Raw genomic sequence first — 26,521 nt, 5'->3', positions numbered from 1 at the left:
TCATTGTCCCATTTAAAGCAGCAGTTCCATTGGCAGCAAAACAGGCCCACAGCATAATACTACCACCACCATGCTTGACGGTGGGTGTGGTGTTCCTGGAATTCCTGGAACATTTCTCCTCCAAACATATTGCTGGGTATTGTGGCCAAACAGCTCCATTTTTGTTTCATCTGACATCACATGGACAAAGATAAGACCTTCTGTAGGAAAGTTCTGTGGTCAGATGGAACAAAAATGGAGCTGTTTGGCCACAATACCCAGCGATATGTTTGGAGGAGAAAAGTTGTGGCCTTTAATCTCAGGAACACCATACTAACCATCAAACATGGTGGTGGTAGTTTTATGCTCTAGGCCTGTTTTGCTTCTAATAGAACTACTGCTTTAAATGGGACAATGAAAAAGGAGGATTACCACCAAATTATTCAGGACAAGCTAAAATCACCAGCCCGGAGGATGGGTCTTGGTCACAGTTGGGTGTTCCAACAGGACAATTGTCAGGTTCAAACACTGATGACGTCTATTAAACAAGACAAAAGGCAAATAATCAAACAGACACAGAATTAAATTAGGACTCCGATCTGAGGGGAGAAATGGCCACTGTACTCTCTGTACAGTCCTGCACCACGCTCTGCCCCCGGATTGTACTCCTCCTTCTTTATTTGACTTTCTCCCCCCCCCCCCTTCATTCCACAGCTGCTTCCTGAGGGAAGTGGGTCGTAAACAGCGTTGCCTTCGGTTACCGAACAGTTCGAAGAGAGTTCGTCAAATAGTTCAAACAGAGTCCCATAAAATAGTTCAAAGAGAGTCCTATAAAATAGTTCAAAGATAGTTCAATAAAATAACTCAAAGAGCGTCCCATAAAATAGTTAAAAAGAGAGTCGCATAAAATAGTTCAAAAAGAGTTCGTAAAATACTTCAAAAATAATTCCTTTGGCAGATCCTGTCATTTGTACGCTTAGTAGTCCCAGTGGAGTTTTACGAGCATTCTTCTTGGAAGGTTTCAGCCTTTTGTCTTCTTGTCAGGAACACAATGTAATACAAAGTTTTTTGTGATAATTTAGAAACAATTATTCTAACAACAATGACCCGAAACACACGTCAAAAGTGGTAAAGGAATGGCTAATTCAGGCTGGAATGAAGGTTTTAGAAAGACCTTCCCAAAGTCCTGACTTAAAGGTGTGGACAATGCTGAAGAACTTTACAAGTGTATGTACACTTTTGATCCTGACTGTGTAAGTTTGCATGAAAAACTCTCTAAATCCTGAATATAGGACGACCCATCTCTTTCAGTTTAGCCTAGAGGAAGGTCAGTAGGATGTGTATTTTCTTATTGATGGATGTGGATTGATTTTTTTGTCTTTTTTTTCCCCCTCCAGCGAATGATAGCCAACACAATAAAGATTGTCAGGTATTGCAGAAGTCAGCCCTTCAGTAAGTCACACACACAACTTAGACTGGACTCTCTCACTATTATGTTAGATCCACTATGGACTGGACTCTCACTGTTATGTTAGATCCACTATGGACTGGACTCTCACTATTATGTTAGATCCACTATGGACTGGACTCTCACTATTATGTTAGATCCACTATGGACTGGACTCTCACTATTATGTTAGATCCACTATGGACTGGACTCTCACTATTATGTTGGATCCATTATGGACTGGACTCTCACTATTATGTTAGATCCACTATGGACTGGACTCTCACACTATTATGTTAGATCCACTATGGGCTGGACTCTCACACTATTATGTTAGATCCACTATGGGCTGGACTCTCACTATTATGTTAGATCCACTATGGACTGGACTCTCACTATTATGTCAGATCCACTATGGACTGGACTCTCACTATTATGTTAGATCCACTATGGACTGGACTCTCACACTATTATGTTAGATCCACTATGGACTGGACTCTCACACTATTATGTTAGATCCAGTATGGACTGGACTCTCACACTATTATGTTAGATCCACTATGGACTGGACTTTTACACTATTATGTTAGATCCACTATGGACTGGACTCTCACACTATTATGTTAGATCCACTATGGACTGGACTCTCACTATTATGTTAGATCCAGTATGGACTGGACTCTCACACTATTATGTTAGATCCACTATGGACTGGACTCTCACTATTATGTTAGATCCACTATGGACTGGACTCTCACTATTATGTTAGATCCACTATGGACTGGACTCTCACTATTTTGTTTGATCCACTATGGACTGGACTTTTACACTATTATGTTAGATCCACTATGGACTGGACTCTCACACTATTATGTTAGATCCAGTATGGACTGGACTCTCACACTATTATGTTAGATCCACTATGGACTGGACTCTCACACTATTATGTTAGATCCAGTATGGACTGGACTCTCAAACTATTATGTTAGATCCACTATGGACTGGACTCTCACACTATTATGTTAGATCCACTATGGACTGGACTCTCACTATTATGTTAGATCCACTATGGACTGGACTCTCACACTATTATGTTAGATCCACTATGGACTGGACTCTCACACTATTATGTTAGATCCAGTATGGACTGGACTCTCACACTATTATGTTAGATCCACTATGGACTGGACTCTCACACTATTATGTTAGATCCAGTATGGACTGGACTCTCAAACTATTATGTTAGATCCACTATGGACTGGACTCTCACACTATTATGTTAGATCCACTATGGACTGGACTCTCACACTATTATGTTAGATCCACTATGGACTGGACTCTCACTATTATGTTAGATCCACTATGGACTGGACTCTCACTATTATGTTAGATCCACTATGGACTGGACTCTCACACTATTATGTTAGATCCACTATGGACTGGACTCTCACACTATTATGTTAGATCCACTATGGACTGGACTCTCACACTATTATATTAGATCCAGTATGGACTGGACTCTCAAACTATTATGTTAGATCCACTATGGACTGGACTCTCACACTATTATGTTAGATCCACTATGGACTGGACTCTCACACTATTATGTTAGATCCACTATGGACTGGACTCTCACTATTATGTTAGATCCACTATGGACTGGACTCTCACTATTATGTTAGATCCACTATGGACTGGACTCTCACACTATTATGTTAGATCCACTATGGACTGGACTCTCACACTATTATGTTAGATCCAGTATGGACTGGACTCTCACACTATTATGTTAGATCCACTATGGACTGGGCTCTCACACTATTATGTTAGATCCAGTATGGACTGGACTCTCAAACTATTATGTTAGATCCACTATGGACTGGACTCTCACACTATTATGTTAGATCCACTATGGACTGGACTCTCACACTATTATGTTAGATCCACTATGGACTGGACTCTCACTATTATGTTAGATCCACTATGGACTGGACTCTCACTATTATGTTAGATCCACTATGGACTGGACTTTTTCACTATTATGTTAGATCCACTATGGACTGGACTCTCACACTATTATGTTAGATCCACTATGGACTGGACTCTCACACTATTATGTTAGATCCACTATGGACTGGACTCTCACACTATTATGTTAGATCCGCTATGGACTGGACTCTCACTATTATGTTAGATCCACTATGGACTGGACTCTCACACTATTATGTTAGATCGACTATGGACTGGACTCTCACACTATTATGTTAGATCCACTATGGACTGGACTCTCACTATTATGTTAGATCCAATATGGACTGGACTCTCACACTATTATGTTAGATCGACTATGGACTGGACTCTCACACTATTATGTTAGATCCACTATGGACTGGACTCTCACTATTATGTTAGATCCACTATGGACTGGACTCTCACACTATTATGTTAGATCCACTATGGACTGGACTCTCACACTATGATGTTAGATCCACTATGGACTGGACTCTCACTATTATGTTAGATCCACTATGGACTGGACTTTCACTATTATGTTAGATCCACTATGGACTGGACTCTCACACTATTATATTAGATCCACTATGGACTGGACTCTCACACTATTCTGTTAGATCCACTATGGACTGGACTTTCACACTATGATGTTAGATCCACTATGGACTGGACTCTCACTATTATGTTAGATCCAGTATGGACTGGACTTTCACTATTATGTTAGATCCACTATGGACTGGACTCTCACACTATTATATTAGATCCACTATGGACTGGACTCTCACACTATTCTGTTAGATCCACTATGGACTGGACTTTCACTATTATGTTAGATCCACTATGGACTGGACTCTCACACTATTATGTTAGATCCACTATGGACTGGTCTCTCACACTATCATGTTAGATCCACTATGGACTGGACTCTCACACTATTATGTTAGATCCACTATGGACTGGACTCTCACACTATTATGTTAGATCCACTATCGACTGGACTCTCACACTATTATGTTAAATCCACTATGGACTGGACTCTCACACTATTATGTTAGATCCACTATGGACTGGACTTTTACACTATTATGTTAGATCCACTATGGACTGGACTTTTACACTATTATGTTAAATCCACTATGGACTGGACTCTCACACTATTATGTTAGATCCACAATGGACTGGACTCTCACACTATTATGTTAGATCCACTATGGACTGGACTCTCACTATTATGTTAGATCCACTATGGACTGGACTCTCACACTATTATGTTAGATCCACTATGGACTGGACTCTCACTATTATGTTAGATCCACTATGGACTGGACTCTCACTATTATGTTAGATCCACTATGGACTGGACTCTCACTATTTTGTTAGATCCACTATGGACTGGACTTTTACACTATTATGTTAGATCCACTATGGACTGGACTCTCACACTATTATGTTAGATCCAGTATGGACTGGACTCTCACACTATTATGTTAGATCCACTATGGACTGGACTCTCACACTATTATGTTAGATCCAGTATGGACTGGACTCTCAAACTATTATGTTAGATCCACTATGGACTGGACTCTCACACTATTATGTTAGATCCACTATGGACTGGACTCTCACACTATTATGTTAGATCCACTATGGACTGGACTCTCACTATTATGTTAGATCCACTATGGACTGGACTCTCACTATTATGTTAGATCCACTATGGACTGGACTCTCACACTATTATGTTAGATCCACTATGGACTGGACTCTCACACTATTATGTTAGATCCAGTATGGACTGGACTCTCACACTATTATGTTAGATCCACTATGGACTGGACTCTCACACTATTATGTTAGATCCAGTATGGACTGGACTCTCAAACTATTATGTTAGATCCACTATGGACTGGACTCTCACACTATTATGTTAGATCCACTATGGACTGGACTCTCACACTATTATGTTAGATCCACTATGGACTGGACTCTCACTATTATGTTAGATCCACTATGGACTGGACTCTCACTATTATGTTAGATCCACTATGGACTGGACTCTCACACTATTATGTTAGATCCACTATGGACTGGACTCTCACACTATTATGTTAGATCCACTATGGACTGGACTCTCACACTATTATGTTAGATCCACTATGGACTGGACTCTCACACTATTATGTTAGATCCACTATGGACTGGACTCTCACACTATTATGTTAGATCCACTATGGACTGGACTCTCACTATTATGTTAGATCCACTATGGACTGGACTTTTACACTATTATGTTAGATCCACTATGGACTGGACTCTCACACTATTATGTTAGATCCACTATGGACTGGACTCTCACACTATTATGTTAGATCCACTATGGACTGGACTCTCTCACTATTATGTTAGATCGACTATGGACTGGACTCTCACACTATTATGTTAGATCCACTATGGACTGGACTCTCACTATTATGTTAGATCCAATATGGACTGGACTCTCACACTATTATGTTAGATCGACTATGGACTGGACTCTCACACTATTATGTTAGATCCACTATGGACTGGACTCTCACTATTATGTTAGATCCACTATGGACTGGACTCTCACACTATTATGTTAGATCCACTATGGACTGGACTCTCACACTATTATGTTAGATCCACTATGGACTGGACTCTCACACTATGATGTTAGATCCACTATGGACTGGACTCTCACTATTATGTTAGATCCACTATGGACTGGACTTTCACTATTATTTTAGATCCACTATGGACTGGACCTTCACACTATTATGTTAGATCCACTATGGACTGGACTCTCACACTATTCTGTTAGATCCACTATGGACTGGACTTTCACTATTATGTTAGATCCACTATGGACTGGACTCTCACACTATTATGTTAGATCCACTATGGACTGGTCTCTCACACTATCATGTTAGATCCACTATGGACTGGACTCTCACACTATTCTGTTAGATCCACTATGGACTGGACTTTCACTATTATGTTAGATCCACTATGGACTGGACTCTCACGCTATTATGTTAGATTCACTATGGACTGGACTCTCACACTATTATGTTAGATCCACTATCGACTAGACTCTCACACTCTTATGTTAAATCCACTATGGACTGGACTCTCACACTATTCTGTTAGATCCACTATGGACTGGACTCTCACACTATTCTGTTAGATCCACTATGGACTGGACTTTCACTATTATGTTAGATCCACTATGGACTGGACTCTCACACTATTATGTTAGATCCACTATGGACTGGTCTCTCACACTATCATGTTAGATCCACTATGGACTGGACTCTCACACTATTATGTTAGATCCACTATGGACTGGACTCTCACACTATTCTGTTAGATCCACTATGGACTGGACTTTCAATATTATGTTAGATCCACTATGGACTGGACTCTCACACTATTATGTTAGATCCACTATCGACTGGACTCTCACACTCTTATGTTAAATCCACTATGGACTGGACTCTCACACTATTATGTTAAATCCACTATGGACTGGACTCTCACACTATTATGTTAGATCCACTATGGACTGGACTTTTACACTATTATGTTAGATCCACTATGGACTGGACTTTTACACTATTATGTTAAATCCACTATGGACTGGACTCTCACACTATTATGTTAGATCCACAATGGACTGGACTCTCACACTATTATGTTAGATCCACTATGGACTGGACTCTCACACTATTATGTTAGATCCACTATGGACTGGACTCTCACACTATGATGTTTGATCCACTATGGACTGGACTCTGGTTGACATTGACTATCTTTGGTTGGTAGTAACAATATTTATGGTGACATGATGAGTGTTATGACTCCATGACTCCTTCCATCCCCCCCAGGTCCGGAGTCCCCGCTGGCGAGCAAGAACCACTCTGAGGTGCGTCGCTACGTCCGCCACTTCAGCGTGATCGACAACCAGAGGACGCTGACCCAGCTCTCTCATGGACTGGAACCCCGCAGGTCTTGATGGGGGTGCAGAAAGGGAAAGTCCACAGCTAGAACTGGAACACGGAACAGGGACTATGGCTTTGAGGAGCCTGTCAGAGACCACAAGGTGCTTATTGAAGTTTGTGTGACGACTGTAACTTTACACAACAGCAAGTCCAAGGAACTATCTCTTCAGGACCTTGATGTGTTCTTGTGTACTTCAGGTATGTGACGCTTTAAACGTGCAGAGTCTCAATAGTCCTGATAGTCACTTGTTTATCTTTGTATGAACTATTATTTATAAACCTGTCCACTGGTTCTGTGCTGTAAATAATACATGGATGTTTGTTTTCTCACTGGCATGCAGACACTGTTGGACTCTTCTTGGAATCACACTTAATATTACAACCATTTCAGTGCTTTATTTCACATCTTATTTGGTCAACAGTATGGAGGAGTGAATTATATTTATATAGCACTTTTCTCAAGTGACTCAAAGCACTTTACATAGTGACACCCAATATCTAAGTTACATTTAAAGCAGTGTGGGTGGCACTGGGAGCAGGTGGGTAAAGTGTCTTGCCCAAGGACACAATGGCAGTAACTAGGATGGCAGACGCGGGAATCAAACTTGCAACCCTCAAGTTGCCGGCACGGCCACTCTACCCACCGAGCTATACCGACTTTTTTTCAATCAATCAATCAATGTTTACTTATATAGCCCTAAATCACCAGTGTCTCAAAGGGCTGCACAAGCCACAACCACACCCTCAGCTCATATCCCACATCAGGGCAAGGAAAAACTCAACCCAATGGGATGACAGTGAGAAACCTTGGAGGTGACCGCAGATGTGGGGGCCCCATCCCTGGACTGGACTCCATAGTGGATCTAACATAATAGTGTGAAAGTCCAGTCCATAGTGGATCTAACATAATAGTGTGAGAGTCCAGTCCATAGTGAATCTAACATAATAGTGTGAGAGTCCAGTCCATAGTGGATCTAACATAATAGTGTGAGAGTCCAGTCCATAGTGGATCTAACATAATAGTGTGAGAGTCCAGTCCATAGTGGATCTAACATAATAGTGTGAGAGTCCAGTCCATAGTGGATCTAACATAATAGTGTGAAAGTCCAGTCCATAGTGGATCTAACATAATAGTGTGAGAGTCCAGTCCATAGTGGATCTAACATAATAGTGTGAAAGTCCAGTCCATAGTGGATCTAACATAATAGTGTGAGAGTCCAGTCCATAGTGGATCTAACATAATAGTGTGAGAGTCCAGTCCATAGTGGATCTAACATAATAGTGTGAGAGTCCAGTCCATAGTGGATCTAACATAATAGTGAGAGTCTAGTCCATAGTGGATCTAACATAATAGTGTGAGAGTCCAGTCCATAGTGGATCTAACATAATAATGTGAGAGTCCAGTCCATACTGGATCTAACATAATAGTGTGAGAGTCCAGTCCATAGTGGATCTAACATAATAGTGTGAGAGTCCAGTCCATAGTGGATCTAACATAATAGTGAGAGTCCAGTCCATAGTGGATCTAACATAATAGTGTGAGAGTCCAGTCCATAGTGGATCTAACATAATAGTATGAGAGTCCAGTCCATAGTGGATCTAACATAATAGTGAGAGTCCAGTCCATAGTGGATCTAACATAATAGTGTGAGAGTCCAGTCCATAGTGGATCTAACATAATAGTGTGAGAGTCCAGTCCATAGTGGATCTAACATAATAGTGTGAGAGTCCAGTCCATAGTGGATCTAACATAATAGTGAGAGTCCAGTCCATAGTGGATCTAACATAATAGTGTGAGAGTCCAGTCCATAGTGGATCTAACATAATAGTGAGAGTCCAGTCCATAGTGGATCTAACATAATAGTATGAGAGTCCAGTCCATAGTGGATCTAACATAATAGTGAGAGTCCAGTCCATAGTGGATCTAACATAATAGTGAGAGTCCAGTCCATAGTGGATCTAACATAATAGTGAGAGTCCAGTCCATAGTGGATCTAACATAATAGTGTGAGAGTCCAGTCCATAGTGGATCTAACATAATAGTGTGAGAGTCCAGTCCATAGTGGATCTAACATAATAGTGTGAGAGTCCAGTCCATAGTGGATCTAACATAATAGTGTGAGAGTCCAGTCCATAGTGGATCTAACATAATAGTGTGAGAGTCCAGTCCATAGTGGATCTAACATAATAGTATGAGAGTCCAGTCCATAGTGGATCTAACATAATAGTGAGAGTCCAGTCCATAGTGGATCTAACATAATAGTGTGAGAGTCCAGTCCATAGTGGATCTAACATAATAGTGTGAGAGTCCAGTCCATAGTGGATCTAACATAATAGTGTGAGAGTCCAGTCCATAGTGGATCTAACATTATAGTGTGAGAGTCCAGTCCATAGTGGATCTAACATAATAGTGTGAGAGTCCAGTCCATAGTGGATCTAACATAATAGTGTGAGAGTCCAGTCCATAGTGGATCTAACATAATAGTGTGAGAGTCCAGTCCATAGTGGATTTAACATAATAGTATGAGAGTCCAGTCCATAGTGGATCTAACATAATAGTGAGAGTCCAGTCCATAGTGGATCTAACATAATAGTGTGAGAGTCCAGTCCATAGTGGATCCAACATAATAGTGTGAGAGTCCAGTCCATAGTGGATCTAACATAATAGTGTGAGAGTCCAGTCCATAGTGGATCTAACATAATAGTGTGAGAGTCCAGTCCATAGTGGATCTAACATAATAGTGTGAGAGTCCAGTCCATAGTGGATCTAACATAATAGTGTGAGAGTCCAGTCCATAGTGGATCTAACACAATAGTGTGAGAGTCCAGTCCATAGTGGATCTAACATAATAGTGTGAGAGTCCAGTCCATAGTGGATCTAACATAATAGTGTGAGAGTCCAGTCCATAGTGGATCTAACATAATAGTGAGAGTCCAGTCCATAGTGGATCTAACATAATAGTGTGAGAGTCCAGTCCATAGTGGATCTAACATAATAGTGTGAAAGTCCAGTCCATAGTGGATCTAACATAATAGTGTGAGAGTCCAGTCCATAGTGGATCTAACATAATAGTGAGAGTCCAGTCCATAGTGGATCTAACATAATAGTGTGATAGTCCAGTCCATAGTGGATCTAACATAATAGTGTGAGAGTCCAGTCCATAGTGGATTTAACATAATAGTGTGAGAGTCCAGTCCATAGTGGATTTAACATAATAGTGTGAGAGTCCAGTCCATAGAGGATCTAACATAATAGTGTGAGAGTCCAGTCCATAGTGGATCTAACATAATAGTGTGAGAGTCCAGTCCATAGTGGATCTAACATAATAGTGTGAGAGTCCAGTAAATATCAGACTAACTGAAAGTAGTGTACCAACACATTTGCAATAAATCAGTGCAATCACAATACAGACTTGGGAACAATAGAACACATACTAGACATAATATTAAATATGATCAGGAATATTAAAGTAATTTAAATATGTTGTTCTAAAAATGTTGAAAGTGCAAGCAGGCTAGATTTTTTTTTTTAAACATTATTTATAAACAAGGTATTACAATTAAAAGTTAAAGTACCAATGATAGTCACACACACACACACACACACACACACACACACACACACACACTAGGTGTGGCGAAAATATCCTCTGCATTTGACCCAGCCCTTGTTCGCCCCCTGGGAGGTGAGGGGAGCAGTGAGCAGCAGCAGTTGCCACGCTCGGGAATCATTTTTGGTGATTTAACCCCCAATTCCAAGCCTTGAAGCTGAGTGCCAAGCAGGGAGGTAATGGCTCCCATTTTTTAGTCTTTGGTAGCAATAGGAAAAAAATCCTGCAAAACAGACACGATATTTAACACGGCGGTGAATATCAGACTAATTCCAAGTGGTGTACGAACGTGAAACTGCGATCAAGCTAGTTTGTTCATTTACGAAATGTATTTTTCAAACAAAAACAGAAGTACAATATGCAATAAATTGGTGCAATTGCTGAAAAAGTATTCATAACAGACAGCAACACTAGAACTAACTGACACGCCCACAAAAGAGATGACAATATTAGAATATAATGTGTGCAGTTTTTTTTTTATTAGTTCCTAAATATTATTCATTAATTTCATAGGGAAATCATAATACACCATGCCCAAAAAATACAAAACAATTAATAAATAATTAAACAAATACAAAAGAAATATTACAAGATATTACAGAAATATAATAAAAGTAAAATAAAAGCTGCAAGCAGCGATGGACGGGACCGACTTTTGCTGGTGTTTCCTGCCTTTACCCATTCAACATATCTTTACCTGCACATTACCTACCTTCCCTGCATCCTGGGGTCACACTGGTGCTTCTTTCTGTCACCCATACATACTGGTGCTTCCTGCCATCACCCAGTCAACATATCTTTACCTGCACGTTACCTACCTTCTCTGTATCCTGGTGTCAAACTGTTGCCTCCTTTTTTCACCCAGTCAACATATCTTTACCCGCACAGTACCTACCATCTTGAGATGGCAGCAGCATCAGCCTTGCGGTTCTTCGAAGGCTCGTAAAATCAAAACCGGAGCAGTTATCAAAACTCTTTCCTCGACTTTTGATCAAAAGGGTTCAATCTCTTTCCTGTGCGAGTTTGAAGCCGACACAACAAACGCGCTCAGAGGAGATAATGTTTGAAAAAAGGTGACAGGTTTTTACAAAACTTTTGTTTTGAAGGGGTAATTGCCAACTTCCTGTGGATTTTTGCTGAAGGATGTCAATGAATGAAATGTAGGTCTAGGTGAGACCTACATAGAAGTTTTTGTTTCGTGTCTCTACGACATTCCTACCGGAAGTTACAAGCAGTTTTGTCTGTGTTTTCTTCCCAAAGGCAGTTTGGTCTGTGTTTTATTCCTAGGGGGCGCTAGAGCGTAATATTGAGTTTTAATTTTTTTTTAATTTTTGTTAGATCGCAATTTTCACCAGTCCTGATGTGTGTGTCCAGTTTGGTGAGTTTTGAAGCATTTTAAGGGGGTCGAATTACAGCTCAAAGAGGCAAAAATGAAATTTTTTTTAGGAAACTTTTGTTTTGACTGTTTTTTTTGCCAACTTCCTGTTGATTATTGCTGAAAGATGTAAGTGTATGAAATGTAGGTCTAAGTCAGACCTACATAGAGGTTTTTGTTTCATGTCACCACAAATTTCCTGACGGAAGTTACAAGCAGTTTTGTCTGTGTTTTTTCCTAGGAGGCGCTAGAGCGCAATTTTGAGTTTTGGGTTGTTTTTTTTCCATTAGATGGAAATTTTCGCCAGTCCTGATGTGTGTGTAAAATATGGTGAGTTTTGAAGCATGTTAAGGGGGTCAAATTACAGCTCAAAGAGTCGGCGGCATAAAAATAACAAAACCTTAGAAATACAATAGGGTCCTCTGTCCCAAAGGGACATTTGGTCCCTAATAATAACACTCCCTCCAACCCCCTGTCCTACATTTCATCACAGTGGCTAGCAATGTACTGCCTTCCTCTTCACCACAAGCAGATAGACAATCACAATAACTGCCTAAAACGGTAATCCATCCATCCATCCATCTTCTTCCGCTTATCCCAGGTCGGGTCACGGGGGCAGCAGCCTAAGCAGGGAAGCCCAGACTTCCCTCTCCCCAGCCACTTTGTCTAGCTCTTCCCGGGGGATCCTGAGGTGTTCCCAGGCCAGCTGGGAGACGTAGTCTTCCCAACGTGTCCTGGGTCTACCCCGTGGCCTTCTACCTGTTGGACGTGACCTAAACACCTCACTAGGGAGGCGTTTGGGTGGCATCCTGACCAGATGCCCGAACCAACTCATCTGGCTCCTCTCGTTTACTTTGAGCTCCCCCCAGATGACAGAGCTTCTCACCCTATCTCTAAGGGAGAGCCCCGCCACCTGGGGGAGGAAACTCATTTGGGCCGCTTGTACCCGTGATCTTGTCCTTTCGGTCATGACCCAAAGCTCATGACCATAGGTGAGGATGGGAACGTAGATGGACCGGTAAATTGAGAGCTTTGCCTTCCGGCTTAGCTTCTTCTTCACCACAACGGATTGATACAGCGTCTGCATTACTGAAGACGCCGCACCGATCCGCCTGTCGATCTCACGATCCACTCTTCCCCCACTCGTGAACAAGACTCCTAGGTACTTGAACTCCTCCACTTGGGGCAGGGTCTACTCCCCAACCCGGAGATGGCACTCCACCCTTTTCCGGGAGAGAACCATGGACTCGGACTTGGAGTTGCTGATTCTCATTCCGGTCACTTCACACTCTGCTACGAACTGATCCAGTGAGAGCTGAAGATCCTGGCCAGATGAAGCCATCAGGACCACATCATCTGCAAAAAGCAGAGACCTAATCCCGCGGCCACCAAACCGGAACCCTTCAACACCTTGACTGCGCCTAGAAATTCTGTCCATAAAAGTTATGAACAGAATGGGTGACAAAGGACAACCTTGGCGGAGTCCAACCCTCACTGGAAACGTGTTCGACTTACTGCCAGAAATGCGGACCAAGGTCTGACACTGATCTTATAGGGAGCGGACCGCCACAATAAGACAGTCCGATACCCTGTACTCTCTGAGCACTCCCCACAGGACTTCCTGAAGGACACGGTCAAATGCCTTCTCCTAGTCCTCAAAGCACATGTAGACTGGTTGGGCAAACTCCCATGCACCCTCAAGGACCCTGCTAAGAGTATAGAACTGGTCCACAGTTCCATGACCAGGAGGAAAACTACACTGTCCCTCCTGAATCCGAGGTTCGACTATCCGGCGTAGCCTCCTCTCCAGTACACATGAATAAACCTTACCAGGAAGGCTGAGTGTGATCCCACCATAGTTGGAACACACCCTCCGGTCCCCCCTTCTTAAAGAGAGGAACCACCACCCCAGTCTGCCAATCCAGAGGTACCGCCCCCGATGTCCACACGATGCTGTAGAGTCTTGTCAACCAAGACCGCCCCACAGCATCCAGAGCCTTAAGGAACTCTGGCCGGATATCATCCACCCCTGGGGCCTTGCCGCCGAGGAGATTTTTAACTACCTCAGCAACCTCAGCCCCAGAAATAAAAGGGTAAAAAAGTAACAGAAATAATAATCTCAAACATAAAGAGAAGTGTCACTGAATAAAAACAAATAGTTGAGGTAAGTGAAAAGGTTGATTGTCAACAGTGAGGGTCACATTTGTCCTACCGTGTCTTTAATTCAGCTGTGTAACTAATCATGCAGACCCAGGTCAAGTCCAATTGTTTTGTTTTGTTTTTTCATTATTTTAAGGGATTTTATACAGAAAATACAGGATGCTTAATTTGTCATTGCTATGAGATGTTTGTGGTCAACAGGACAATGTCATTTTAAATTGTTCTAAAGCAAGTATATTTTGGAGTATTTTTTAGTTGCAAATCTATGGATGTCGACAGCAACTTTTTAAGACACAAACTATGCGACACTTCTTAATGAGTTCATCCAAGTTACTGCCAGGCGACACCAAACTGCAATTATGTGTTTGTCCAGCAGAGGACGCTGTTGGCGTGACAATGTGAGGCCAGCAGAGCGCACTGTTGTCGTTACAATGTGAGGCCAGCAGAGAGCACTGTTGTCGTTACAATGTGAGGCCAGCAGAGGACGCTGTTGTCATGAGAGTGTGAGGCCAGCAGAGGACGCTGTTGTCATGAGAGTGTGAGGCCAGCAGAGGGCGCTGTTGTCACGAGAGTGTGAGACCGGGCTATGACAGGCGGACAGGAAGAAGTTGTGCAAGCAGTAAAAGGCCGGTGTTGGCGGGCCAGAGTGTGTTGTAACAGTAACACACAAACAACATTTACTGGAACACTTTCTTTTTACTTCTTCTCTGCCCTCACTTTGTGCTGCTTCTCCAACCAGCAGCTGCTTGAAGTCAGAACCTCGACAACGTCCATGCATGCGGTATGTACACTACGCCAAATATTATGTATGTAAGCCAACTATTATGTACACTACGCCAAATATTATGTATGTAAGCCAACTATTATGTACACTACGCCAAATATTATGTATGTAAGCCAACTATTATGTACACTACGCCAAATATTATGTATGTAAGCCAACTATTATGTACACTACGCCAAATATGATGTATATAAGCCAACTATTATGTACACTACGTCAAATATTATGTATGTAAGCCAACTATTATGTACACTACGTCAAATATTATGTATGTAAGCCAACTATTATGTACACTACGCCAAATATTATGTATGTAAGCCAACTATTATGTACACTACGCCAAATATTATGTATGTAAGCCAACTAGTATGTACACTACGCCAAATATGATGTATATAAGCCAACTATTATGTACACTACGTCAAATATTATGTATGTAAGCCAACTATTATGTACACTACGCCAAATATTATGTATGTAAGCCAACTAGTATGTACACTACGCCAAATATTATGTATGTAAGCCAACTATTATGTACACTACGCCAAATATTATGTATGTAAGCCAACTATTATGTACACTACGCAGAATATTATGTATGTAAGCCAACTATTATGTACACTACGCCAAATATGTATGTAAGCCAACTATTATGTACACTACGCCAAATATTTATGTAAGCCAACTATTATGTACACTATGCCAAATATTATGTATGTAAGCCAACTATTATGTACACTACGCCCAATATTATGTATGTATGCCAACTATTATGTATGTAAGCCAACTATTATGTACACTACGCCAAATATTATGTATGTAAGCCAACTATTATGTACACTACGTCAAATATTATGTATGTAAGCCAACTAGTATGTACACTACGCCAAATATTATGTATGTAAGCCAACTATTATGTACACTACGCAGAATATTATGTATGTAAGCCAACTATTATGTACACTACGCCAAATATGTATGTAAGCCAACTATTATGTACACTACGCCAAATATTTATGTAAGCCAACTATTATGTACACTATGCCAAATATTATGTATGTAAGCCAACTATTATGTACACTACGCCCAATATTATGTATGTATGCCAACTATTATGTATGTAAGCCAACTATTATGTACACTACGCCAAATATTATGTATGTAAGCCAACTATTATGTACACTACGTCAAATATTATGTATGTAAGCCAACTAGTATGTACACTACGCCAAATATTATGTATGTAAGCCAACTATTATGTACACTACGCCAAATATGATGTATGTAAGCCAACTATTATGTACACTACGCCAAATATTATGTATGTAAGCCAACTATTATGTACACTACGCCAAATATTATGTATGTAAGACAACTATTATGTACACTACGCCAAATATTATGTATGTAAGCCAACTAGTATGTACACTACGCCAAATATTATGTATGTAAGCCAACTATTATGTACACTACGTCAAATATTATGTATGTAAGCCAACTATTATGTACACTACGTCAAATATTATGTATGTAAGCCAACTAGTATGTACACTACGCCAAATATTATGTATGTAAGCCAACTATTATGTACACTACGCCAAATATTATGTATGTAAGCCAACTATTATGTACACTACGCCAAATATTATGTATGTAAGCCAACTATTATGTACACTACGTCAAATATTATGTATGTAAGCCAACTATTATGTACACTACGCCAAATATTATGTATGTATGCCAACTATTATGTATGTAAGCCAACTATTATGTACACTACGTCAAATATTATGTATGTAAGCCAACTATTATGTACACTACGTCAAATATTATGTATGTAAGCCAACTAGTATGTACACTACGCCAAATATGTATGTAAGCCAACTATTATGTACACTACGCCAAATATTATGTATGTAAGACAACTATTATGTACACTACGCCAAATATTATGTATGTAAGCCAACTAGTATGTACACTACGCCAAATGTGATGTATATAAGCCAACTATTATGTACACTACGTCAAATATTATGTATGTAAGCCAACTATTATGTACACTACGCCAAATATTATGTATGTAAGCCAACTATTATGTACACTACGCCAAATATTATGTATGTAAGCCAACTAGTATGTGCACTACGCCAAATATGATGTATATAAGCCAACTATTATGTACACTACGTCAAATATTATGTATGTAAGCCAACTAGTATGTACACTACGCCAAATATGTATGTAAGCCAACTATTATGTACACTACGCCAAATATTATGTATGTAAGCCAACTATTATGTACACTACGCCAAATATTATGTATGTAAGCCAACTATTATGTACACTACGCCAAATATTATGTATGTAAGCCAACTAGTATGTACACCACGCCAAATATTATGTATGTAAGCCAACTATTATGTACACTACGCCAAATATGTATGTAAGCCAACTATTATGTACACTACGCCAAATATTATGTATGTAAGCCAACTATTATGTACACTACGCCAAATATTATGTATGTAAGCCAACTATTATGTACACTACGCCAAATATGATGTATGTAAGCCAACTATTATGTACACTACGCCAAATATGATGTATGTAAGCCAACTAGTATGTACACTACGCCAAATATTATGTATGTAAGCCAACTATTATGTACACTATGCCAAATATTATGTATGTAAGCCAACTATTATGTACACTACGCCAAATATTATGTATGTAAGCCAACTAGTATGTACACTACGCAAATTATTATGTATGTAAGCCAACTATTATGTACACTACGCCAAATATTATGTATGTAAGCCAAATATTATGTACACTACGCCAAATATGATGCATGTAAGCCAACTATTATGTACACTACGCCAAATATGATGTATGTAAGCCAACTAGTATGTACACTACGCCAAATATTATGTATGTAAGCCAACTATTATGTACACTACGCCAAATATTATGTATGTAAGCCAACTAGTATGTACACTACGCCAAATATGTATGTAAGCCAACTATTATGTACACTACGCCAAATATGATGTATATAAGCCAACTATTATGTACACTACACCAAATATTATGTATGTAAGCCAATTAGTATGTACACTACGTCAAATATGATGTGTGTAAGCCAACTATTATGTATACTACGCCAAATATTATGTATGTAAGCCAACTAGTATGTACACTACGCCAAATATGTATGTAAGCCAACTATTATGTACACTACGCCAAATATGATGTATATAAGCCAACTATTATGTACACTACACCAAATATTATGTATGTAAGCCAATTAATATGTACACTACGTCAAATATGATGTATGTAAGCCAACTATTATGTACACTACGCCAAATATGATGTATATAAGCCAACTATTATGTACACTACACCAAATATTATGTATGTAAGCCAATTAATATGTACACTACGTCAAATATGATGTATGTAAGCCAACTATTATGTACACTACGCCAAATATGATGTATGTAAGCCAACTATTATGTACACTACGCCAAATATTATGTATGTAAGCCAACTAGTATGTACACTACGTCAAATATGATGTATGTAAGCCAACTATTATGTACACTACGCCAAATATGATGTATGTAAGCCAACTATTATGTACACTACGCCAAATATTATGTATGTAAGCCAACTAGTATGTACACTACGTCAAATACTGTAAATGACAACTAGTATGTACGTAAACTAGTATGCCAACTACTATGTATGCCAACTATTGTATATGCCAACTATTGTGTATGCCAACTGGTATGTATGCCAATTAGTGTGTATGCCAACTAGTATGTATGCCAACTACTATGCATGCCAACTAGTATATATGCCAACTAGTATGTATGGCAATTAGTGTGTATGCCAAATAGTGTGTATGCCAATTAGTGTGTATGCCAACTAATGTGTATGCCAACTATTGTATATGTCTACTAGTGTATATGCCAACTACTGTGTATGCCACTAGTATGTATGTTAATTAGTGTGTATGCCAATTAGTGTATATGCCAACTGGTATGTATGCCAATTAGTGTGTATGCCAACTAGTATGTATGCCAACTACTATGCATGCCAACTAGTATATATGCCAACTAGTATGTATGGCAATTAGTGTGTATGCCAACTAGTGTGTATGCCAACAAGTATGTATGCCAATTAGTGTGTATGCCAACTAGTGTGTATGCTAACTATTGTGTATGCCAACTAGTGTGTATGTCAACTAGTATGTATGCCAACTGGTATGTATGTTAACTAGTATGCATGTCAACTGTTATCTATGCCAACAAGTGTGTATGCCAACTAGTATGTATGCCAACGAGTAGTATGCCAACTAGTATGTATGCCAACTACTATGCATGCCAACTAGTATATATGCCAGCTAGTATGTATGCCAACAAGTGTGTATGCCAACTAGTGTGTATGCCAACTAGTGTGTATGCTAACTATTGTGTATGCCAACTATTGTGTATGCCAACTAGTGTGTATGTCAACTAGTATGTATGCCAACATGTATGTATTTTAACTAGTATGCATGTCAACTATTATCTATGCCAACAAGTGTGTATGCCAACTAGTATGTATGCCAACGAGTAGTATGCCAACTAGTGTGTATGCCAACGAGTAGTATGCCATCTAGTGTGTATTTAAACTATTGTGTATGCTAACTGGTTTGTATTTCAACTAGTATGTATGCCAACTAGTATGCACGCCAACTGTTATGTATGCCAACGAGTAGTATGCCAACTACCATGTATGCCAACGAATAGTATGCCAACTAGTGTGTATTTAAACTATTATGTATGCCAACTGGTATGTATTTTAACTAGTATGTATGCCAACTAGTATGCATGCCAACTATTATGTATGTCAACAAGTAGTATGCCAACTAGTATGTATGCCAACAAGTAGTATGCCAATTAGTGTGTATGCCAACTAGTGTGTATTTTAACTAGTATGCCAACTAATATGTATGCCAACTGGTATGTATTTTAACTAGTATGCATGCCAACTATTATGCATGCCAACTATTATGTATGCCAACGAGTAGTATGCCAACTACTATGTATGCCAAAGAGTAGTATGTCAACTAGTGTGTATGCCAAGTAGTGAACTAGTTGTTTTATAAGGCAGGGCATCCTTTGTGTTAGTTAGTTAGTTAGTTGAATCAAAGCTCTTACACAGTTTTAGTCTTGCTTGCTGTTCCTTCTCTCAACAGAACATATTTCTACTCAATTGAGTGCGACTCCAACAAGTCTTAGTTTCCAGTACAATAAGGGACAAGCGGTAGAAAATGGATGTGTACATTTCCCTCTGCTGCTGCGTGTATGATGTTTAATAACAGATTAATAATTGATCATAGAATAACTTTCAGTGATTATAGTAGTAACCTCAGTCTGAACATTGAATAAGTTGCTGGACATATTTGATGTTGTGTTGTGTTGTGTTGTATTGTGTTGTATTATTTTCCTATATCGAGTAGGACCGAGAACGAGTGAGCATTTGAACACATTAATGGTGTTTAATAAAAGCTGCCCTGTAGTCCTCCACACACTGGATACATGCTGGAGTGTGAGTATTTAAACACATAATAAAAGCTGCCCTGTAGTCCTCCACACACTGGATACATGCTGGAGTGTGAGTATTTAAACACATAATAAAAGCTGCCCTGTAGTCCTCCACACACTGGATACATGCTGGAGTGTGAGTATTTAAACACATAATAAAAGCTGCCCTGTAGTCCTCCACACACTGCATACATGCTGGAGTGTGAGTATTTAAACACATAATAAAAGCTGCCCTGTAGTCCTCCACACACTGGATGCATGCTGGAGTGTGAGTATTTAAACACATAATAAAAGCTGCCCTGTAGTCCTCCACACACTGCATACATGCTGGAGTGTGAGTATTTAAACACATAATAAAAGCTGCCCTGTAGTCCTCCACACACTGGATACATGTTGGTGTGTGAGTATTTAAACACATAATAAAAGCTGCCCTGTAGTCCTCCACACACTGGATACATGCTGGAGTGTGAGTATTTAAACACATAATAAAAGCTGCCCTGTAGTCCTCCACACACTGGATACATGTTGGAGTGTGAGTATTTAAACACATAATAAAAGCTGCCCTGTAGTCCTCCACACACTGGATACATGCTGGAGTGTGAGTATTTAAACACATAATAAAAGCTGCCCTGTAGTCCTCCACACACTGGATACATGCTGGAGTGTGAGTATTTAAACACATAATAAAAGCTGCCCTGTAGTCCTCCACACACTGCATACATGCTGGAGTGTGAGTATTTAAACACATAATAAAAGCTGCCCTGTAGTCCTCCACACACTGCATACATGCTGGAGTGTGAGTATTTAAACACATAATAAAAGCTGCCCTGTAGTCCTCCACACACTGGATACATGCTGGAGTGTGAGTATTTAAACACATAATAAAAGCTGCCCTGTAGTCCTCCACACACTGGATACATGTTGGAGTGTGAGTATTTAAACACATAATAAAAGCTGCCCTGTAGTCCTCCACACACTGGATACATGCTGGAGTGTGCGTATTTAAACACATAATAAAAGCTGCCCTGTAGTCCTCCACACACTGGATGCATGCTGGACTGTGAGTATTTAAACACATAATAAAAGCTGCCCTGTAGTCCTCCACACACTGGATACATGATGGAGTGTGACTATTTAAACACATAATAAAAGCTGCCCTGTAGTCCTCCACACACTGCATACATGTTGGAGTGTGAGTATTTAAACACATAATAAAAGCTGCCCTGTAGTCCCCCACACACTGGATGCATGCTGGAGTGTGAGTATTTAAACACATAATAAAAGCTGCCCTGTAGTCCTCCACACACTGGATACATGCTGGAGTGTGAGTATTTAAACACATAATAAAAGCTGCCCTGTAGTCCTCCACACACTGGATACATGCTGGTGTGTGAGTATTTAAACACATAATAAAAGCTGCCCTGTAGTCCTCCACACACTGCATACATGCTGGAGTGTGAGTATTTAAACACATAATAAAAGCTGCCCTGTAGTCCTCCACACACTGCATACATGCTGGAGTGTGAGTATTTAAACACATAATAAAAGCTGCCCTGTAGTCCTCCACACACTGCATACATGCTGGAGTGTGAGTATTTAAACACATAATAAAAGCTGCCCTGTAGTCCTCCACACACTGGATACATGCTGGAGTGTGAGTATTTAAACACATAATAAAAGCTGCCCTGTAGTCCTCCACACACTGGATACATGTTGGAGTGTGAGTATTTAAACACATAATAAAAGCTGCCCTGTAGTCCTCCACACACTGGATACATGCTGGAGTGTGCGTATTTAAACACATAATAAAAGCTGCCCTGTAGTCCTCCACACACTGGATGCATGCTGGACTGTGAGTATTTAAACACATAATAAAAGCTGCCCTGTAGTCCTCCACACACTGGATACATGATGGAGTGTGACTATTTAAACACATAATAAAAGCTGCCCTGTAGTCCTCCACACACTGCATACATGTTGGAGTGTGAGTATTTAAACACATAATAAAAGCTGCCCTGTAGTCCCCCACACACTGGATGCATGCTGGAGTGTGAGTATTTAAACACATAATAAAAGCTGCCCTGTAGTCCTCCACACACTGGATACATGCTGGAGTGTGAGTATTTAAACACATAATAAAAGCTGCCCTGTAGTCCTCCACACACTGGATACATGATGGAGTGTGAGTATTTAAACACATAATAAAAGCTGCCCTGTAGTCCTCCACACACTGCATACATGCTGGAGTGTGAGTATTTAAACACATAATAAAAGCTGCCCTGTAGTCCTCCACACACTGGATGCATGCTGGAGTGTGAGTATTTAAACACATAATAAAAGCTGCCCTGTAGTCCTCCACACACTGGATACATGTTGGTGTGTGAGTATTTAAACACATAATAAAAGCTGCCCTGTAGTCCTCCACACACTGCATACATCCTGGAGTGTGAGTATTTAAACACATAATAAAAGCTGCCCTGTAGTCCTCCACACACTGGATACATGATGGAGTGTGACTATTTAAACACATAATAAAAGCTGCCCTGTAGTCCTCCACACACTGCATACATGTTGGAGTGTGAGTATTTAAACACATAATAAAAGCTGCCCTGTAGTCCTCCACACACTGGATGCATGCTGGAGTGTGAGTATTTAAACACACAATAAAAGCTGCCCTGTAGTCCTCCACACACTGGATACATGCTGGAGTGTGAGTATTTAAACACATAATAAAAGCTGCCCTGTAGTCCTCCACACACTGGATACATGCTGGAGTGTGAGTATTTAAACACATAATAAAAGCTGCCCTGTAGTCCTCCACACACTGGATACATGCTGGAGTGTGAGTATTTAAACACATAATAAAAGCTGCCCTGTAGTCCTCCACACACTGGATACATGTTGGTGTGTGAGTATTTAAACACATAATAAAAGCTGCCCTGTAGTCCTCCACACACTGCATACATGCTGGAGTGTGAGTATTTAAACACATAATAAAAGCTGCCCTGTAGTCCTCCACACACTGGATACATGCTGGAGTGTGAGTATTTAAACACATAATAAAAGCTGCCCTGTAGTCCTCCACACACTGCATACATGCTGGAGTGTGAGTATTTAAACACATAATAAAAGCTGCCCTGTAGTCCTCCACACACTGGATACATGTTGGAGTGTGAGTATTTAAACACATAATAAAAGCTGCCCTGTAGTCCTCCACACACTGGATGCATGCTGGAGTGTGAGTATTTAAACACATAATAAAAGCTGCCCTGTAGTCCTCCACACACTGGATACATGCTGGAGTGTGAGTATTTAAACACATAATAAAAGCTGCCCTGTAGTCCTCCACACACTGGATACATGTTGGAGTGTGAGTATTTAAACACATAATAAAAGCTGCCCTGTAGTCCTCCACACACTGGATGCATGCTGGAGTGTGAGTATTTAAACACATAATACAAGCTGCCCTGTAGTCCTCCACACACTGGATACATGCTGGAGTGTGAGTATTTAAACACATAATAAAAGCTGCCCTGTAGTCCTCCACACACTGGATACATGTTGGTGTGTGAGTATTTAAACACATAATACAAGCTGCCCTGTAGTCCTCCACACACTGGATACATGTTGGTGTGTGAGTATTTAAACACATAATAAAAGCTGCCCTGTAGTCCTCCACACACTGGATACATGCTGGAGTGTGAGTATTTAAACACATAATACAAGCTGCCCTGTAGTCCTCCACACACTGGATACATGCTGGAGTGTGAGTATTTAAACACATAATAAAAGCTGCCCTGTAGTCCTCCACACACTGGATACATGTTGGTGTGTGAGTATTTAAACACATAATAAAAGCTGCCCTGTAGTCCTCCACACACTGCATACATGCTGGAGTGTGAGTATTTAAACACATAATAAAAGCTGCCCTGTAGTCCTCCACACACTGGATACATGTTGGTGTGTGAGTATTTAAACACATAATAAAAGCTGCCCTGTAGTCCTCCACACACTGCATACATGCTGGAGTGTGAGTATTTAAACACATAATAAAAGCTGCCCTGTAGTCCTCCACACACTGGATACATGCTGGAGTGTGAGTATTTAAACACATAATAAAAGCTGCCCTATAGTCCTCCACACACTGGATACATGCTGGAGTGTGAGTATTTAAACACATAATAAAAGCTGCCCTGTAGTCCTCCACACACTGCATACATGTTGGAGTGTGAGTATTTAAACACATAATAAAAGCTGCCCTGTAGTCCTCCACACACTGGATGCATGCTGGAGTGTGAGTATTTAAACACATAATAAAAGCTGCCCTGTAGTCCTCCACACACTGCATATATGCTGGAGTGTGAGTATTTAAACACATAATACAAGCTGCCCTGTAGTCCTCCACACACTGGATACATGTTGGTGTGTGATTATTTAAACACATAATAAAAGCTGCCCTGTAGTCCTCCACACACTGCATATATGCTGGAGTGTGAGTATTTAAACACATAATAAAAGCTGCCCTCTAGTCCTCCACACACTGGACACATGCTGGAGTGTGAGTATTTAAACACATAATAAAAGCTGCCCTGTAGTCCTCCACTCACTGGATACATGTTGGAGTGTGAGTATTTAAACACATAATAAAAGCTGCCCTGTAGTCCTCCACACACTGGATACATGCTGGAGTGTGAGTATTTAAACACATAATAAAAGCTGCCCTGTAGTCCTCCACACACTGCATACATGCTGGAGTGTGAGTATTTAAACACATAATAAAAGCTGCCCTGTAGTCCTCCACACACTGGATGCATGCTGGAGTGTGACTATTTAAACACATAATAAAAGCTGCCCTGTAGTCCTCCACACACTGCATACATGCTGGAGTGTGAGTATTTAAACACATAATAAAAGCTGCCCTGTAGTCCTCCACACACTGGATACATGTTGGTGTGTGAGTATTTAAACACATAATAAAAGCTGCCCTGTAGTCCTCCACACACTGCATACATGCTGGAGTGTGAGTATTTAAACACATAATAAAAGCTGCCCTGTAGTCCTCCACACACTGGATACATGCTGGAGTGTGAGTATTTAAACACATAATAAAAGCTGCCCTGTAGTCCTCCACACACTGGATGCATGCTGGAGTGTGAGTATTTAAACACATAATAAAAGCTGCCCTGTAGTCCTCCACACACTGCATACATGCTGGAGTGTGAGTATTTAAACACATAATAAAAGTTGCCCTGTAGTCCTCCACACACTGGATACATGCTGGAGTGTGAGTATTTAAACACATAATAAAAGCTGCCCTGTAGTCCTCCACACACAGGATGCATGCTGGAGTGTGAGTATTTAAACACATAATAAAAGCTGCCCTGTAGTCCTCCACACACTGGATACATGCTGGAGTGTGAGTATTTAAACACATAATAAAAGCTGCCCTGTAGTCCTCCACACACTGCATACATGCTGGAGTGTGAGTATTTAAGCACATAATAAAAGCTGCCCTGTAGTCCTCCACACACTG

General features: G+C 40.3%; 2 protein-coding genes across 7 annotated transcripts in view; both read left to right on the top strand.

Moving 5' to 3' along the window:
- rapgef4a (Rap guanine nucleotide exchange factor 4a) overlaps positions 1-7,801 on the top strand; it is a 121,665-nt gene extending 113,864 nt beyond the window's left edge. Inside the window, exons 30-31 of the mRNA XM_061880025.1 lie at positions 1,377-1,431; positions 7,348-7,801. Coding sequence (XP_061736009.1) covers positions 1,377-1,431; positions 7,348-7,475 — 183 coding nt within the window. The 3' untranslated portion in view covers positions 7,476-7,801. The remainder of the gene's footprint in view (positions 1-1,376; positions 1,432-7,347) is intronic.
- Positions 7,802-15,197: 7,396 nt separating this feature from the next.
- The window catches only part of map3k20a (mitogen-activated protein kinase kinase kinase 20a), a 120,097-nt gene continuing 108,773 nt past the window's right edge, over positions 15,198-26,521 (top strand). For 5 of the 6 annotated variants that reach the window (XR_009802993.1, XR_009802994.1, XM_061880023.1 and 2 more), the window contains exon 1: positions 15,198-15,388. Coding sequence is in view for 3 of the 6 variants with exons in the window: in XM_061880023.1 (XP_061736007.1) it covers positions 15,384-15,388 (5 nt within the window). In the remaining 3 variants the exon portion in view is untranslated. The remainder of the gene's footprint in view (positions 15,389-26,521) is intronic. The other variant, XR_009802995.1, reaches the window with a different exon arrangement.

Source organism: Nerophis ophidion, linkage group LG19, assembly GCF_033978795.1.
Source record: "Nerophis ophidion isolate RoL-2023_Sa linkage group LG19, RoL_Noph_v1.0, whole genome shotgun sequence".
In the NCBI taxonomy this organism is placed as follows: Eukaryota; Metazoa; Chordata; class Actinopteri; order Syngnathiformes; family Syngnathidae; genus Nerophis; species Nerophis ophidion.
The sequence above is the reverse complement of the archived record's forward strand: the minus strand, read 5'-3'. Positions and strand labels throughout refer to the sequence as shown.